Raw genomic sequence first — 18,368 nt, 5'->3', positions numbered from 1 at the left:
GGGTTCTTTTGGTTGTATGTTTGAGCTCTACAACTTTCTTATTAAAAATATTTTTATGTATATGCCTTTCACTGCAGTGGATGAATTATAATTTCATTAGCTATCCTGCTGGCTATGTAAATGCTCCAGTGTACTACCAAGTCCAAAGTTTTGTTGTCTACAAGTCTAACTGACCATCTAAAAACTGGTGAATAAAGTGATGCAATAACGAATGGCATGTTATTTAACTAGTAAACTGAACTTAACCCAGAAGTAAATGAATAAGTATTGATATGTTTAACTGTGAGGTAAACTGCATGTTTTTCATTAAGACTTTGCTCTGAATAGGGGGAGTTTTCACATACCTGTGTATTCATGATCCTGGAAAGATTATTATCTGTGCACACAATTTAATGAATCCTAATAAAACATTTCCTCCGTCATCTTGAAAAATGTGTAGTGCAGCTGTAAAATTCAGGATTAGGATGTTAGGATTTTTCTGGGCATCTAAAATCTTTTAGCTTTTTTTGTGTGTCCTGAATGGTTGGGCTAGTGTTTTTTCTACCCTGGTTTTAGTAGCAATGTTATGGGTTATTAATGTAAAGTTAATTAAAGGACCTTTCTAAGTGGATGATTTTCTGCAGGAATTTTTGCTTTTTACAGGACGCTTTATAAACGAGCACTGCGGTCCCCTGGTGGTCTAGTGGTTAAGATGCAGCGCTCCCACCGCTGCGACCCGGGTTCGATTCCCGGTCAGGGAACCATCCCCAGCCACTCTTAGTGCCGGTCCCAAGCCCGGATAAATTGGGGAGGGTTGCGTTAGGAAGGGCATCCAGCGTAAAACATGTGCCAAATCAAACGTGCGGAGGATCCGCTGTGGCGACCCCTAACGGGAGAAGCCGAAAAGAAACTTTTATAAACGAGCACTGCAACAAACTCCCCCTGGCGGCATACACACATCACTGCATTACTCAGGGCCTAAAATGGAAACTTTAGCTACAAAAGTTTTAGAAATAAAATCATTCCTTAATAAAACAATGTATATTTCTGATTGTGTAAAAGTATGAATATTGTATACGCTTACATAAAGTGTTTTTTTATTTTTTTTACTTGTTTATTTCATTTCCATTTATCCTTTATCCTTTATGTTTTGTGGATCACCTCCGCCTTGGTTTTGTCGCTGACACTGGTCAATATCACTTGTCTGAAATAATTGTGCTGCCGGCTCTGCAGTCTCTTTTAGATTAATGCATCCACTATTAGAGTCAAGTCATGTTTTATTTAGACAAACACGTCTAAAAGAAGACACGTACATGGAGAGTGTATTTATATGGTATGTGTGTGTGAGAAAAGTGTGAGCAGTAGCAGCTGCGGGTATCAGGATGTCTGAGAGAGCTGAAAGACAAAGTCCATCCTGCTGAACACTGCTTGGATTCAGGCTCTGTAAAAAAGAGGCCAGTTTTTTATGACCTGATGGTCCAGAAACCGGCTAAAGGTGCAGTCTGTGATTTTTAAGTCAGAATAATTTTAGTTTTTTGGCAAAGTTCTCAATTTCCAGTAACTTTGATATAATAGAGGAGAGTAGAGGAGAGTTTTAAAAGTGCTTTCAATAATTGAGTGCAAAGCCTGCAAGGACATTTTGGCAACTTCTTCTCTTCCTAAATGGGTTTTTACTTTACTAAAATGGAAAATCCCTCTGATGTAGGATTCATTATAGATAAAGTCTTCTAAAAGTTTTCTCTGTGGGAAAGGTGAAAAATACTTGTAAGAATACTTTTCTATAAGTTCATTATTTGATTAAATTGAGTTTCAATACTCAAATGCAAAAAAATAGCTATTTGCACTTCTAAGACCAGTTTGTTTCAATAAATGTGTATTTGCTTCAATAATGTATCTTCGATAACAGACTCTATAGTACTGTACACACCTAAAAAGGCTCCATCGTGGGGATTACTGAACCCTATAAAGTGGAAGTAGTGCCCCGTCTAAAAAAGTGTAGGACTGTGACTACAGATGTCTTAATGAACAAAGAAAGGAAGAGGAAGAGCTCTGTATCCTGACACATTGTTGATATTGTACCAGTGTATTTAGGTGTGATGTATGTCTCTTGCTCAGGCCCTTCCTCCTGCTGCCGCCCCTCATGGAGTGGATGCGTGTGGCCATCGTACACGCCGAGCACCGCCGCAGCCTGCTAGTGGACAGCGATGATGTGCGACAGACAGCACGGCAGCTACTACCAGGGCTCGACTGTGAACCCCGACTGCTAAAGTAAGAGCTCCACCTGCTCTCGTTTCGTTTCATCTTTCAAATAAACGAGCGCAGGCGAGAAAGACATTCAACAGATGTAGTTAAATTGTCCCACTTTCACTCGCAGTGAAAAATGGTGGTGAACAGCACAACATATGAGCTCACTCCTGCTCCAGTGCTCACTCCATTACTGTATCAGTGGACAAAGACCAAGTGCAAAACCCTCAGACTTTATATGCCACACCCACCTAGAAATTCAGACCACAGGCTGATGTCAGGACCTTGGCCTGGCTTTTTTTATGATTTGCATCATCTTGGAAAAAAAGAAAAAAATACTTTGATTCCAGGACATAAACCACCTCCTACATCTTCTCCCTTCTACTGGTTTATCTAGTTTTACATGCATTCCTCCTTTTTTCCACTCCCTCGCACATTTTCTCACTTATATTATCTTTATGTATTATAACTGACCTGTACTTTCTCCAACCCTCCATCCTCCCCCATCTATGTCTTCTCCTCTCTCCAGGCCAGAATGCTGTTTCAGTTCCTTCAAGCGGCTCGATGCCAAAGCAGCCACTGATAAGTTCCAGCTGGATCTGGGCTTTCGCATGCTCAACTGTGGCCGCACAGATCTAATAGGTCAGGCCATCGAGCTGCTGGGACCTGACGGAGTCAACAGCATGGACGATCAGGTATTACACACAAAGCACTTATAGGCATTCCATTCAGAGAATTATGTTTTCAAACATGTTTCAAGTCGAGTCAGATTTCATACATGTCACCTTCTCCTGCTGTGTGTGTGATGCAGGGCATGACCCCTCTCATGTACGCTTGTGCTGCTGGAGACGAGGCTTTGGTCCAGATGCTGATTGACGCCGGAGCAAATCCGGACATAGCGGTGAGTGCATTCACCGATGTTGACTCTGACTGTGCAATAACCGGTACATGGTTTTACTGCCTTAAACGTTACTGCTCCCTTGACACGAGTTGAAGCTGTATTATGTTTCCACTAGGTGCCTGTGTGCTCTCCTAAACACCCCTCGGTCCACCCAGACAGCCGTCACTGGGCAGCGCTCACGTTCGCAGTGCTACACGGACACATCTCTGTGGTAGAGGTGAGCCTGTTCTTAATACACTTTACATATTAAATAGTACAGACATACAAGTGCAGAGGTGTGTTCTTATAAAGCATTGGGAAAACATGGAGGATCTTTTGGATGATTCCTTCTGATTACTTTTATATGTCCATTCTTAACTGTATATTTGTGTGTTTATGTGCTCAGCTTCTCCTGGATGCTGGGGCCAATGTGGAGGGAGCTGCAGTGCGTAATGGGCAGGAGAACTGTGCCGATACTCCGCTCCAGCTGGCCTCAGCAGCAGGTGTGTACCCAGCCTCATTATACACTGTCACACCTTGCCATTCCTTGAGCCTTAAACATTCCTCTGTCTCTCAGTCCCTCCGTCTCTATGTGCCACTCCTGAGCTCATCTATTGCTGAGAGGCCTAAAATAGGCTCATGGTGGCAGCCCACAGAAGCCTGACAATGAATTAGGCAACAGGAGCTGACTGAATTGTGTTGGGAGTGTGCACATTGTGTGTGTTTGCATGGCATGTGGTGAGGGAGTTTGTGGCTTTTTAAAGTGTGGGAACATTCTGTGTAGGGATTTCATAGAGGCCACACATAGCTGCATGATGAGAAAGCGCACAGTACACACATATACTCTCCTTTTACAGCTGCAACGTTTTTCAGGTATCAGTTGTGAATTTCCATTTATTAATTTTCTGCGTAACAGCTTTGTGCACTCTGACTTACAGCTTTCACGTTACATGTCTCCAGGTGATGATGTCATATCTGTATTCTTGTGGGACAGAGTCTCTGAAGCTCGCTGTGTCTTTTTTTCCTTTTAATTTACTTCTCAAATGTTTTTTTCTTTGTATTATTTCTCAAATATATTTGCTTCACGTTTCCTTTTTGCAGGGAATTACGAGATGGTGAGTTTGCTGTTAGCACGGGGAGCTGATCCCTTGAAGCGAGCTCGGGAAGGAAACACTCTTACAACATCGCTTTACGAGGACATGAACTGCTTTAGTCACGCTGCTGCACATGGCCACAGGTATATACACACACACACACACACTCAGTGTACCCCCTGCACAGAAGGATGTGATTACACTCATGTAGCTGAGTGTAGATTTACCCCCTACAGACAGGGTGTGTGTATATTAAGCCCCCCAGAGTTGTTCACACAAACTGCTATCATTTTTATAGTGATGTCATTTTGGCACTACTCCTAAACACACGAGTCATCACTATTAATAATGATTAACTGCAGAGAATTAAATTAAATAGAAAGTTTAGATAAACACCAGACTTTGTTTTGCTGAAATAATCTATTCAACAAAAGGGAAAGATTTCCCATAATGATGATTTCAGGATTTAAAACATTTACTGCTTGTTTTCCACTTCCAAAGAGTACCAGATTGTGTGTCAGTTCCGTTGAGTCAATGTTGAGTTTTTTTTTATTATTGAGTCACCAACTGCAATTACAAAGGCAATAATATTGAGTAGCTGGAATAGAGTAGGCAGAGCAAACCGGACAATGTTCACACAAACACTGATTTATGACATAAAGCTGACACACTTTTAAACACAAGTTGATTCTTCTCCTCATTGAAAGTTTGATAATGTAACTTTTACAATGCAAAGAAAAAAGTGGGAATGTCTTGAATATAGTTGAATGTGTCTTGTATGTTTTTATTTTAGGATTACAATAACCCAAATATAAGTGTGGAATTTTCATTTGTTCGATTGATCGATACTTTAGATTTTTCAGAGAATAGTTTTTTTTTTTTTTTTTTACAAAGAAGCACAGTGATCCACCTAAAGAAAACTACAAGCTTGAAATAAGTTATAATGTCCAGAAAAGATTTAATGATCGTATTTTTAATTATGATTATATTAAAGATACTGTGACACACACCCTTACACACACTCATGTTTCACTTCCAGTAAAGACTCATCACTGGCATGTCATTCCCTATGTGACCTAATATGTACAAGCTACATGTTTAAACCTGTAAATGCGCACACGCACGCACGCACGCACGCACGCACGCACACACGCACACACACACACACACACACACACACACCTGTTTGTAGACATTGACAGCTTACTGCTCACAAGATACATGAGATCAGTAAGTAAACACTAACAGCTGCATTCGATAATCCAATGTTTGAGCTCCTTTAATTAAACTGCAGATGCCATCTATTTTTAATGCTGCTTTGACACTAATATCGCTGGATATCCCCAGCCACTCTTAGTGCCGGTCCCAAGCCCGGATAAATTGGGGAGGGTTGCGTTAGGAAGGGCATCCAGCGTAAAACATGTGCCAAATCAAACGTGCGGAGGATCCGCTGTGGCGACCCCTAACGGGAGAAGCCGAAAAGAAACTTATATATGGATAACTGCGATATCAGTATTGTGTATCAGAATATCAGTATAACTGTAAATAGGAAAATATATATATAGAGATATTGCTATATAGTACTAGACTTATGTGCCCTGAATGCAGTGCTAAAAATCAGCATCAATGTTTCCAGGTATGAATTCTTCCCTCTTTTGGCTACAGGAACGTTCTGAGGAAGCTGCTCTCCCAGCCACAGCAGGTGAAAGACGATGTTCTGTCTCTGGAGGAGATCTTGGCAGAGGGGGTGTTTGGGGTGGAGGAGGCAGCGCCTTCTGAGGGAGGACAGCCTCGTCTCTGTAAAGCCCGCATGAAGGCCCTGCAGGAGGCGTCATTCTACAGTGCTGAGCACGGATACCTGGATGTCACAATGGAGCTGCACTCACTGAGTAATGCCTTAATGTTTGAGCTGTTTTGCATTTTATAACTGGAAATGAATTTTTTGAAGACTTTATATAATTTTTGTTAGTAATTTACAAATGTAAACCTTTCCGTTTCTTCAGTTTTAGATTTTTGTAGTTGGCTGTTATGATCAATAAATTTAATTTCACAGTTTGGTTAGATTGGCTTTCTGTAAGTTTAGCTTTGACAATAGAGGGAACATATGGTCTGATTATCTGGCGCCCCCTGCAGGAGTGCCCTGGAAGCTGCATGTGTGGTTGGAGTCTCTACGCAGCGCACAGCTCCAATCCAGATTTTCGGTCACGCTGTCTCTGCTCAGAGACTTCAACTCTATTAAAGAGGAGGAGTACGGAGAGGAGCTGCTCTCTGTTGGTCTGCCTCTCATGTTCAACATCCTCAAGAGCTGCAAGGTACCAAGCAAACAGTGCAAACAATACAACCAAATTAACTGCTTCGTGATCAAATTCACACTTAACACTGTTCATGTTCTCTCTGTGTGTGTGTGTGTGTGTGTGTGTGTGTGTGTGTGTGTGTATATAGCAGAGTGATGCTATAATGCAGCAGTTAGGCTCCATCTTTAGTCACTGCTATGGATCTGCTCCTCTTCCTGTCATTTCTGGGAAGAAACCCACCCTTTCAGCACAGCTTGGTAATTAAAACCTGTAATCCGAGTTTGTACCCCATCCACATTTTACACATAAAAAAGTTAACTAACAAAGTAGATTTTCATCATATCAGTCATATAGAGTTTATTTTGTGGTATAATGGAGGTTTCTTTCAGAGTAAAGTCTCTCTCAAATTCTGTAAAGATTTTTTAATACTTCACTTTATAATCACATAATGGAATCTTCTTTGACATGCATGTTTTAAATATTAATATTTAATATCCGTTTTATAGAAGGAAATGGATCAAGGTTCCCCTTCGAAAAAAATCTAAGTTAATGTTTAAAATATGACCAAGAAATATTATTGCATCACAAAACATTCAGGTGGTGAAAAGCAAATGTAGGCCCCTCTGCCAAAGGGTTAGGGGTGGGGTGGGGCAGGGGCTGGTCAAATATCATAGAACAGATAATACAGATTTCTTCAAATGAAAAACCTGTTTGTGATTCATAGTTTACAGTCAGACAATCAGTCTGTCTTCTGTCTCGTTTTTCAGATCCCCACTTCCTGAATAACCAGGAAATGTCGGACGTGACATTTCTGGTGGAGGGAAAACCGTTCTACGCTCATAGGGTTTTGCTGATCACAGCATCTGAGAGGTGAGCCGGCTTTCCTAATGAAAAAGGGATTATGAGTAGTGAAAAGATGGATAGTGAAACAGATAATACAAATAATAGTACGTAAAGCGTCCTGTCTGAAAAGCTGTAGTTTTTCCCAGTATATATATATATATATATATATATATATATACATTTCCTGTCTATGCACTGGCAGGTTTAAGTCTCTTCTGGGCTCCAGCAGCTCTGATGGCTTGCAGCACTGTAAAGAGATCGAAATCAGTGATGTGAAGTACAACATTTTTCAGGTATCAGTTGGGAATTTGCATTTAATCGTTTTCTGCGCAACAGCTTTGTGCACTAAGACTTACAGCTTTCACGTTACATGTCTCCAGGTGATGATGTCATATCTGTATTCGGGTGGGACAGAGTCTCTAAAACTCGCTGTGCCTGAGCTTCTGGAGGTGAGTGTGTACTGTTATAGATAGCTGATAAACAGAAACGTATTTAGTTATAATAATTGTGTACATATTACTATATAAAAGAGACTTGTTAAAATGTTGGGATTGTTTTGGAAATCAATTTTCTTTGGAAATTGTCCTTTGCCAGCTGTTGTCAGTGGCAACATTGTTCCAGTTGGGAGGATTACAGCGCCACTGTGAACTGCTTTGTGCTCAGAACATCAGCCTGGAGAATGCAGTGACCGTGTACAACACAGCCAAGGTAAGCAGCTCAATACACACCTTCCACACAGCCAGAGGGAGTTTGGCACAGAATTCTGGCAGAACCGCTTACCTGCCTCACTTCATAAAAATAAATAGTCCATAATAATCTAGCAAATTAACAGTGTGTTTACAGAGAAAGTTGTTTTTATTTAACCTGCACACAGCCCACTGCACATCTCTCTGAACTCTGGTTGTATGTTCCAGGCACAGGGTGCAGCAGAGCTGAGCGTGTACTGTGAAGGCTACTTCCTGCAGAACATGGGCGCTCTGCTGGAAAGAGAAGGTTTCCGTGGACTGATCTCCAGCTCTCGCTCATCTTCAGGGAGAGAATCGCTCCTGGAGGAACTGGAGGCCATGTTAACACGCACGATGCGCTCCCTCCGTAAAAAAGCACACGCCTGAGAGGACAGCGAGGAGCACAGGAATGAAGAACTACAGCACACGTTATCATCGACAGAGACACAAAAAAAAAACAGATAGACATGATAAAGAGTTATGATTGGGAAAATAAGTCTGAATGTGAAGTAGGAAAGACTGAGATACTGCAGCTGATGGATGTGGACAGAGACATTGGGAGCTTGTAATAATGGACAATGTGAGACAATGTACAATGTACAAATGTGTAAAATGTGTAATACTACATACTGAATGCAGTTGCATTCTTGTAGTAAAAGCTATCCAAAACTATTTAGGAATCCCTCAGCGGCCAGACGTTTTCCCTTTATCCTTTTAAAAAGCATCATTGTTGTCGAGTCTTCGTGGTAGGACTTGTACCGGGCCAAATGGCGTAGAAGAAGAGTTTTTATAAGCTAAATTGCAGCAGGTAAAACTTGTATTGGAACAAAAGAGTGGACCTTTTCTATTTAAAAAATGTGAGTTTATTTAAGTTGCCTTTTTATTGTTCTTTATGCCAAACAAATAAAAATAATATAAAACCAAATGTATTTTTTTGAACCTGGGAAAATATTTGACCTGTACAAAGACTAGAAGATATACGAAGGGGCAAAGCCGGGGGGTAAAAAGGGATTTATGAGCTCTAATTCATTTATGCATACTTACAATGTTAAAACATTTAATTATTTCAATTAATCTGTTGCCATAAAGAGTTTTTGATTTCAAGATCATCTGTGTTTTCTTTTTCAGTTTTATTTATCTAAGTATCTGTTTAGTTATCTTCTGTAACCACAGTGGAACCCATACACACACATTTACACACTCATTCACACCTGGAGATAATCCATGTACATCTGGTAGGCATTTTGGGTAGAAGCTCTGTGAAGGTTAATAGTTAGTGGAAGTGGCAGCTAAGTGCTTTAAATCCCAGTATAGTCAAAGTCCTGGGCCCTGGAGTTAGAACAAGTGCATTGTAAATCTGGATCTGCCATAAGCTGTAAATGACGTTAGAGACTAAGGGGCAGTTGTTCCAGTGCACTGCATTAGGGGTATTGTAGTTGGAGTGGGGTTGTGCCTGTGCTTTTACATTTTTTTATTTTAAGTATTCCAGCCATTTTTCTATTGTTTTGTTTTTTGGAACAAAATATCACCGTTTCAGCAGCAGTCTTATCTTCTCATCACAAAGAGAGAAATGACGAAAAAACCATGCAATTTGCCTCAGTGTGGCAGACAGTTTAGTGCTGATGCTGAACACTAACGTTAACACCAATGTGTCAGAGAGCATGCTCTCTCCCTCAACACAGAAATAAAACAGAGGGTTTTGTGAAATGATTCTATCAAAACTGTTTACTGCACACGTCTGCAGCTTCACTTACAAAATCCTCCATTGAACTCAGCAGTGCCACAGATCCTCAACTTATTCCTTATTACACCTTCACATATATTCTGTCTCAATTTGTAAGTTCATCATGACTTTGAAGGATGGAAAAGCCTGTTTAGAAAAGAACTATATTATTGATATTACTCAAGCAAAAAGAATCAACTTAACTTTAATTACTCATGCTCTAACATCAGTTTATGACCTGTTATGTAATGACGTGTCCCATGTTGTGGCCTATAATAATGTAGAGCATCCCCCGACTATCAGCTGTTCCTATAGAAAATATCTTTCAAATCAGTGCATTGATATAAATATCTATAGTTTTACACAGTAAAACCTCCTGATCATTTTGCTATAAAGCATCATAGTGTGATGAAGGTAATGTGTAATAATATAAATGAAAATGAAGATACACGTAGTAAAGTAAGCTTAAAACAACATCTTACCTTCTCTCACCTCAGGAGCCAGAGACGAGAGGGACACTAAATATTGACACAGCAAAGATCAACAACAGTCCCGAGAAAGTGTGAATGTATATACACACACACACACTACCTCCACACACAAACACACTTAAGCACACATTCACACGTACACACAGGAACAGAAGTACAAACTTCAGCATACAATCACTCTCTCTCTCTTATACACACACACACACACACACACACACACACACACACACACACACACACACACACACACACACACACAAGGCTGCAGATGTTCCTAAATAAGTGAATAAGTTTATTGTTTCATTAGGTTTTTTCCCTCTTGTTCTAAAGTTGCTCACAGTTATATTACAGCTTTATTTTCATTCCTGCTCTGTGTTTATAGTCTGAAGTCACATGATCAGTTAAAGTCTACTGTATAAAATAGGTTGATTAACAACAGGGTATTGCTTCATTTTTGTTTTTGTCAAAAAACTCTTCTCATGTCTGTAAACTAGGATTTTTGAAACTGATGCTATATCTTTTTCCTCAGAAGTAAATGATACAGACCAGAGGAAGCGTTTCAAAACTCAGTGCACTAAAGGCTCATGAAAGAGAGAAAGGACACAAAACAGCGGCTAGATTAACAGCGAAAAAGAAGGGCGGGAATGCTTTTTTATCTCAAGTAACACAGAGGAAAGCAGTAAGGGGTCAGAAAAGGGGTTTTTAACAATTACACTAGCGCCATGCAAAGGAAAGCCGATGTCTGGCATGCACACAGCAATACAAGTTAAAAGCGAAGAAGAAAGAGCAGGTACCAAACACCTCCTTTAGATCAGAAGGTGACATCCGTCTATTTACAAGAGAACTGACTCAAGAGGAGCGAGTTTTTTTTGTTGTTTTTTTTGTCTTAATCCATTGCACACACACAATGAAACTGACAAATATCAAGATGCTCATTCCCTCCCCAAAGAGGCTAGCCTACATTCTTAACTGGTAAATTATCCTTTTTTTTTTAAACATATACTTCATTTGTATCATCATTCAAAGCTAGAAAAACAAAACAAAAATAAAAGAAATATATAATTAATTTACATGTAAATCTCTTAAATCAAGACATGAGAAAAATCTTTTTTTTTTTTTTGTCAAACAAACAAATCTGCGTTGCATCAGGACGTACAAACATTCAAAGATGTAAATAAATAACATTCAATTATTTTGACTCCCCCTGTTTTCATAAGTTAGTGTTACACATACGCAATGGATCATTCAGATGAATAAATACAGAAAAAATACAAAAATATTCACAATGTATTCAACACTTTTGTCCTTAATTCTACTGCTGGTAGTCGTGAAATGAGATCATAAATCATATGCTGAATGATAACAGAACTCTAGATTCAGTGCAGCAGCTACTCGAAACAAATGTTTCATAAATTAGGCAATAATAAAACAAGATAAAATATGTATATATGTATATATATATATATATACTGTGTGGCAGCACAAAATTCAGTCAGAATCTACAACGTAAATAAACAGTAGTAATAACATCTAGGCATTTTGTTATACAGAAGAAGTTTGTTGGTCTGTACAATGGGAATGATTTATTTGGAAAAGTTCATGAACCAGCAGCCCATCACTCTTTGCATGACCCCAATAATCCCCCCTTTCCCACCAACGTAAAATAAGCTTATAAGTCCTTTTTGCAGCAGAGCTTTTAGATCAAAACCAACTCAATGGAAATAAAATCAACACTGAAAATGACAATACAATCTGTGATGAGTTTTATCCCGATGGGACAAACTATACATCTTCTTCCTTTCTATTTCTCACACTGTTCTTTGTGAGTCCATTTCAGAGTTGTGCATGTCTGTAATTGTGTGTGTGTGTGTGTGTGTGTGTGTGCGTGGGGGGTGCAGCAAGCTGAAGACGTATAAAGTTCCTTGTACGTCGGAGTGTGTAAGGTCACATGAGGAGAAGGTGGACATTGGGCTGGATGTTGGTGTTGGTGTGTCAGTATGTTTTCCCTCAAGGATCACAAAGTCATTGGAGAGAGGTAAAAGAAGGTGAGGATGAAGGATGATGCGTCTGGTTTTTCATCGTTATGAACGATGCCCTCCGTCATAGAACGTGGGTGGAGCAGGGGAGCGGGGTGTTAATAGCTTTTCTGGATAATTCCTGGTAGTAAAAACAAGTCATCACACAGGTGAGGAAAAGTGGATACAAAAGAAACTTAAAAAAGGAAGAAAAAGAAAAAGATGAAAGTCTGTCACAAATGATGACAATGGAGACAGGTCTAGGAAATGGCATGGAGGAAGAGTGTGTCTACATGTGCTCATTTTATACAGTCAACCATTCAAAAGTCTATTGGAGAAGATTATTTGCATCACAGCTGACAGTTTGTATGTCAGTGAGTAGGACTGCATTATTTCTACAGGTCTCTAGGGCTGCTCCTGTGTCCCAACAGAAGCCACCATCCTGGCATTGTCCCTGGCATTTCCTGCCAGGCAATTCGAGTGACTAGGCTCGGGATCGTGCCGTGGGTGTCTGTTGGGCGTGCCAGGTGGATGAAGCACCTGGTTGTTCTTCTCGTCTGAAAAAAGTTGTTTAATTACGTCAAAGAAGTTACTCAATGGGCTGCCTAGGTACACAGACGGGAAGAGAAAAAGAAAAAAGAAAAAGAGAGAGAACAAACAAACAAATGAATAATGAGCTTCACACAAGGAGACGTGGCCAGAGAAAGAGGAAACGATGAGGAAAAATCAAGAGAGGTGCAAGATGCATGAGAATCCGAGGACTCAGGTGTTTACACTCTAATTGGTGCCACTTTCGACTAGAACTGTTTAGAAATTTACACTTTAAACATTTAATAAGTGTTGGCCGATGTATTCTTTATGTACAGAAGAAATAAGAATACTAAGATAAATGATGGCTGATCGTTTACCACCTTTAATGTGATACAGGAACCAAAATCAAATTTTAATAAAAAAAAATACTAATCCCTTCCACTTCAATGTTGTTATTTAGAATATAATCATCTTTTGACTGATTAAGCACTCAAAGTGATGTATATTCTATTCCACACATTTACTTCAGATCTGTCTAATATATAGGGGATCTCCTGTGTACACTGACTTGATGATGATGCCCTTCATAAGGTCAAGAAAATCCCACCAAAACAGAGAACTTTGATTCAGTGCAAATTAGAATTACTTCCATGAAGACAGGTTTATGACAAATAGTATTGAACATGAGTTTTAATGTGACTGGTTTATTCAGAGCACAGTCACATACATTATTATTAAAGAAGGTGAACAATTGTCTACCCATTTTATTGGTGTTTGTTAAAAAAAAAAAAAAAAAAAAAAAGGCTTGACAGGCAAACTAATGGTGCTTAAAGATTTTGTGATGTTTGATTTGAGCTTTTTAGTGTTTCAATAATATATATATATATATATATGTATGTATTTCCATTAAATTTTGTTGGTTTCTCTAGCACATTGAAGATGTAAAATGATCTGTCATGATTTATCTTTATTCTACTTTTTGGATGACAAAAAAAAAAAACCTAGTGTGTAAACTTTTTGATTCATTGTATATAACAGATCTTGCAGTTTTTTTCCACCCATCACCCCAGGTTCATTAGAATTTTTACAGCACTGCTCTCATCTTATTTTTAACAGTATCAGTAAGTGACAAGTGAGAGGTGCACTTTCAGAAATACTGTATTTAATCAATGGGATGAAACTGAAGGAGATGCACTGATGTGGAAGATATTGTGAATTTACCGAGCTCAGTAATAATTGATACAATAATCTGAGCACACTGATGAAAGATCACAGTGCTCAATTTTAACAATCAAAAAATCGAATTTACTTCAGTGTTCATCTTGTAGCTAATACACATAAACCCTGGAGACTTGATGTGTACACACACACACACACACACACACACACACACACACACACACACACAAACTTATCCTTATATTAAGTTAATTTGTAGCCTAAATGCTAAAAACTGTATCCAACAAGAAACTAGTCTACTAGTCTGTATAATAGAGCATCAGTGTAGTGTTCCCCTGAGCTCCCTCCAACTATATGCCATTCATCAGTGCAGTGGGTGAGTGGGTCTGTGTTCTGCCACACACACACACACACACACACACACACACACACACACACACACACACACACACACACACACCTACACACACACACACACACACACACACACACACACACACACACACACACACACACTGAGTCGCTCGATATTTTGTGAAAGGCAGGAAGCAGTGGCAGCGATGGCTGTGTGTGACAGAAAGTGTGGCTGACAGAAAGAAAGAGAAAGCTGGCAAAAGAGAACAAATGGTGAACACCAGAAAGAGAAATAGAGAGAGAGAGAGGAAAAGAGAGGGAAAGAAATACATAGAAGGGTGATGGAATGCAGTAAGCTGAGATGTTGTGTCTTGCTAGCCTGATGTGTCCTCCATTACTGATATCAGACCACCCAAGACAAGCTCAAGCTTTTTTCCCCACTGTACATTTAAAATCAAGATCTAACTCAAATATAAACCAGTGGAACTTGTAAATACAGTTAAGGTTCAGTCGCATCAATTTCTAAGAAAATGACATTACATAATCATATATCGTATATTTACATTGAACAAACACTAATAAGACGATGCAACTGTTGGATTGTTCATTTGAACAACGTTTTGGTTAGTCAGAAACGGCTGCAACGAATCGACTGATGAAAAGCTTATTAATAATTTGTGGCAGTTTAACAACAAATAATAAAATGAAAACAAACGATTTGATGCACTATTAAAAAAAAAGAAGGATTATATGAAGAGAGCGTTTCATCCTATTGTGTCTGTGCCATAAAACAAAACGGAATTAAACATAAATATTTTTTTTACTCTAAGAAATAAAACCACACATGAATCAATTAACAGCAATAAATATTATGTTAGCAATTAGGCTGTCACATGACACGCAGAGGCGCCAATTTCTAAGTAGATTTCTAAGTAAAGCCTAACAGAATATTATTTTGCGTATGTAGGTGGGTGAGACGGATATTTGTTTTAGGTATGTGCCAAGCAGCTTGAACAAGACAGTGAGACAAAAGTCTATCGAGATCGCGATTCTAAGCAGTTTCTCCTCAACTTTCTGACCAAAGAGCATTTTTTCACACCATCCATTTTATTGGTTCATAGGCTACAAATCTATGCAGATCAAAGTTCAGATAGCTAAACCTGATGTCATGAGAAAGTTAGTATTTAAAACAAATGTTCCACATTCTTTTCCCTTCAGTGTATCACTTTTTCCAATAGGAGAATGATATTACCTGTTGGTTTGACCACTTTACCATTGGTTTTACAATATTAATAAGAAAGCAAAAAAACAGGTAAACCTGGGGCCTTCGCTGTATCTTGGCTTCAACTCAAAATGCTTCTGCTAGGTTCTTGACTGTAACTAGAAAATTTGAGTCTATAACTCCAAAGCTTGCTTGGCTCCACTGGCACCCAGTCTCAAAAAGCGTCACATTTATTTTATGTGTGGATAAGAGCCTACATGGTCTGGCATCTGCTATTCTTTCCGATCTTATCTCCATTCAACATTTTCCCAGAGTGACTATGTCCTCAAATTGCTTACAGTCAACTCTCCCCAGGACACAATTATTAGACTCAACAAAGCGTGACAGGACGTTCTCAATTGCAGGACCTAGGCTTTGGAATGAGTTGCCGTTCCATATTAAGTCTTCACTGAATCTTGATTTCATGAAGTCCTGCCTAAAAACATATATATTCTTTGAGCTTAGACTCAATATAAAGGCTCTATTTTATGTATTTTTTCGATGTACAGCACTTTGGTCAGCAGCAATTCGTATTAAATGTGCTTTATAAATAAAATGTGACTTGACTTGAATTGTACATTGTGGCACCTCTGGATATGTGACGGTATTTCTATCCAATTCAGAGGCAAGCTACTCATCTCATACTGAAGTACCATTAGGTCTTTTTGATGCCATTCATGGGAGAAAACAGAAATTGGACCTTTGGTCCTGAACAATCAATCCACTGAAGCCGTGTCATCCTCAGGACTTCACGTAGGATTTCCGTTCACATTTTACTATTTTCATATTAATAATAAATGAGCTCTGGGACATGAATCCACTGTAGTCATGCCAATTTAGTTAGATCAGTTCCAGTAGTGGAATATCATTCCCACTGACTGTGCTTGTAGGTCTAGTTTTGATTCGGTAGGGGGAGCTGTCTTCAAGCAGATGTAAAGGACACAGACTTGCAGCAAATGGTGTATGAGTCAGAAGGAAAGACCATGCATAGAGAAAAGACAAAGGTGCCCCCCCCCCCACCTTCTTTTTTCTTTTTTTTCTCTTTAGAAATAGCTGCTCTTAAAATAAAATCAGTGGCAGCTCTTTGGGACACAAAATATGTCTTCCATTAAGTGATGCAATTGTTTCTTTATTACTTGTTTATAATAATCTTGAGGCATGAAGGTTTGTTAGAGGTAATAAACATGAGAATCCCCAATGGGCCTTTATAAGGGGTTTATGGACAGAGTATACTACTATAAAAAGCTTTCTAGTGCCAGTGTAATTTTATTCCTGAGCTCTCTGCGTACATCCAGAGTCTGATCAATGCATGTTTAAAGCGAGTGGGTGTGGGGTTAGTGCTATGGCAGTGTGCATAGTGAGGGGGAAAGGGGGAGCATGCCTGTGGTGGATGTTGAAGGGGTTTGGGACAGGGCCATGTGGGGGATGGAGCTTTACTCACCAGCCAGCTGCTGGACTCCTGGCTGGTCATGTGTGCTTAACAGCTGCGTCTGGATCGTCTCCACCACCCGCTTGAAACGCCGACTTGGACCTGGAATCACATATTTGGTTCAGTGTCCATCAACCTGCAAGACAGTGTCTGAAAAGAATAGCAATGACTGCACGGCCCTTTAAAAAGCTGTCTATTGAGACTCAAAGCCAAATTTGTCAGACTCTTGGGCATTAGTTTGTAAAATAATGTTTATATGAGAACAGTCGGAATAATGGTGCTTCCCTTGATTTTGTTCAGTCTGTAATTGCCTGTGAGGGCAACAGAAACTGGATGTCATTGGCAGCAGTGATAATTAGAGTGTGGAGCTTATATTAACACAGTGACTGCTCGAACGCACTGCATTGGAAATGAAGCAGCCTGGATGGGGTGCAACTATGACATCTCTCTCTTTTTTGTGCTTTTTGAGGGAAAGAGTGTTTGTTTGATTGCTGAACGGTTACCAAATGACAAGTGGAAGTTTACTCTGTACATGTGGTGTACTGTAGAAGATTTGTGAAGATCTATTTCAGAGTCAGAATTTTTTCTTTAATTATTGTGTTTTTTATTATTATCATTATTATTATTATTATTATTATTATTATTAATATTATTATTGGGTTGCATGTTCATGAGGGTTAGAGAGACCAAGAAGAGGACACAACAACACAACACAAGAAAAAACAAAACAAAATAAAGTATAGGGGAAAGTATACTGCAGTTTGAGGTATGTGAACATCAAGGCCTTTACACCTGCTTATTCATGCAAGTATCTAATTAGCCAGTCACATAAAAAAAAGCACAATGCAAATATATAGCAGATACAAGACAAGCGTTTCAGCAAAATGTTGAAATCAAACACCAGAAAGAAGAAAAAGTGTAATCTATGTTACTTTGATTGTGGAATGGATGTTGGAACCAGAAGAGCTGTTTGAAATATTTCTGAAACTGCTGATCTTTTGTGATTTTAAATCTCAACACAGAATGGTGCAAAAAAAACCCAGAAATCACTAAGTGAGAGAGTGAGTGAGTGACAGTTCTGTGGGTGGAAACATTTTGTTGAAAAGGTCAGAAAACCAGCCTGGTTAAGTTGCCAAGAAGGAGAGTAACTCTATATATAATCACTCTTTACAACTGTGATGAGCCAAAAATGTCTAAAAATCCTATATCTTGATATGGATGGGTTAAGACAGCAGAAGACCATACTGGGTTTAACTCTTGTCAGCCAAGAACAGGAAGTTTAGCATGGGCACATGGGAAGCCTTTTCCATTATTTCACTGTTGTAA

At 39.2% G+C, this 18,368-nt stretch overlaps 2 protein-coding genes across 2 annotated transcripts in view; one reads left to right on the top strand and one right to left on the bottom strand.

Annotated features, from left to right (window-relative positions):
* abtb2b (ankyrin repeat and BTB (POZ) domain containing 2b) overlaps positions 1-9,163 on the top strand; it is a 47,504-nt gene extending 38,341 nt beyond the window's left edge. Inside the window, exons 4-17 of the mRNA XM_083545823.1 lie at positions 2,095-2,247; positions 2,753-2,918; positions 3,035-3,124; positions 3,240-3,341; positions 3,510-3,606; positions 4,205-4,340; positions 5,863-6,086; positions 6,331-6,509; positions 6,643-6,748; positions 7,259-7,361; positions 7,537-7,627; positions 7,715-7,783; positions 7,929-8,042; positions 8,249-9,163. Of these exons, the coding sequence (XP_083401949.1) occupies positions 2,095-2,247; positions 2,753-2,918; positions 3,035-3,124; positions 3,240-3,341; positions 3,510-3,606; positions 4,205-4,340; positions 5,863-6,086; positions 6,331-6,509; positions 6,643-6,748; positions 7,259-7,361; positions 7,537-7,627; positions 7,715-7,783; positions 7,929-8,042; positions 8,249-8,446 (1,828 nt within the window). The 3' untranslated portion in view covers positions 8,447-9,163. The remainder of the gene's footprint in view (positions 1-2,094; positions 2,248-2,752; positions 2,919-3,034; positions 3,125-3,239; positions 3,342-3,509; positions 3,607-4,204; positions 4,341-5,862; positions 6,087-6,330; positions 6,510-6,642; positions 6,749-7,258; positions 7,362-7,536; positions 7,628-7,714; positions 7,784-7,928; positions 8,043-8,248) is intronic.
* brsk2a (BR serine/threonine kinase 2a) overlaps positions 7,712-18,368 on the bottom strand; it is a 187,007-nt gene continuing 176,350 nt past the window's right edge. The window contains exons 19-21 of the mRNA XM_083545824.1: positions 17,055-17,144; positions 10,265-12,893; positions 7,712-7,807 (exon numbers count right to left, since the gene is read on the bottom strand). Coding sequence (XP_083401950.1) covers positions 12,694-12,893; positions 17,055-17,144 — 290 coding nt within the window. The 3' untranslated portion in view covers positions 7,712-7,807; positions 10,265-12,693. The remainder of the gene's footprint in view (positions 7,808-10,264; positions 12,894-17,054; positions 17,145-18,368) is intronic.

Source organism: Silurus aristotelis, assembly GCF_946808225.1.
Source record: "Silurus aristotelis genome assembly, chromosome: 7".
Taxonomy (NCBI): Eukaryota; Metazoa; Chordata; class Actinopteri; order Siluriformes; family Siluridae; genus Silurus; species Silurus aristotelis.
The sequence above is the reverse complement of the archived record's forward strand: the minus strand, read 5'-3'. Positions and strand labels throughout refer to the sequence as shown.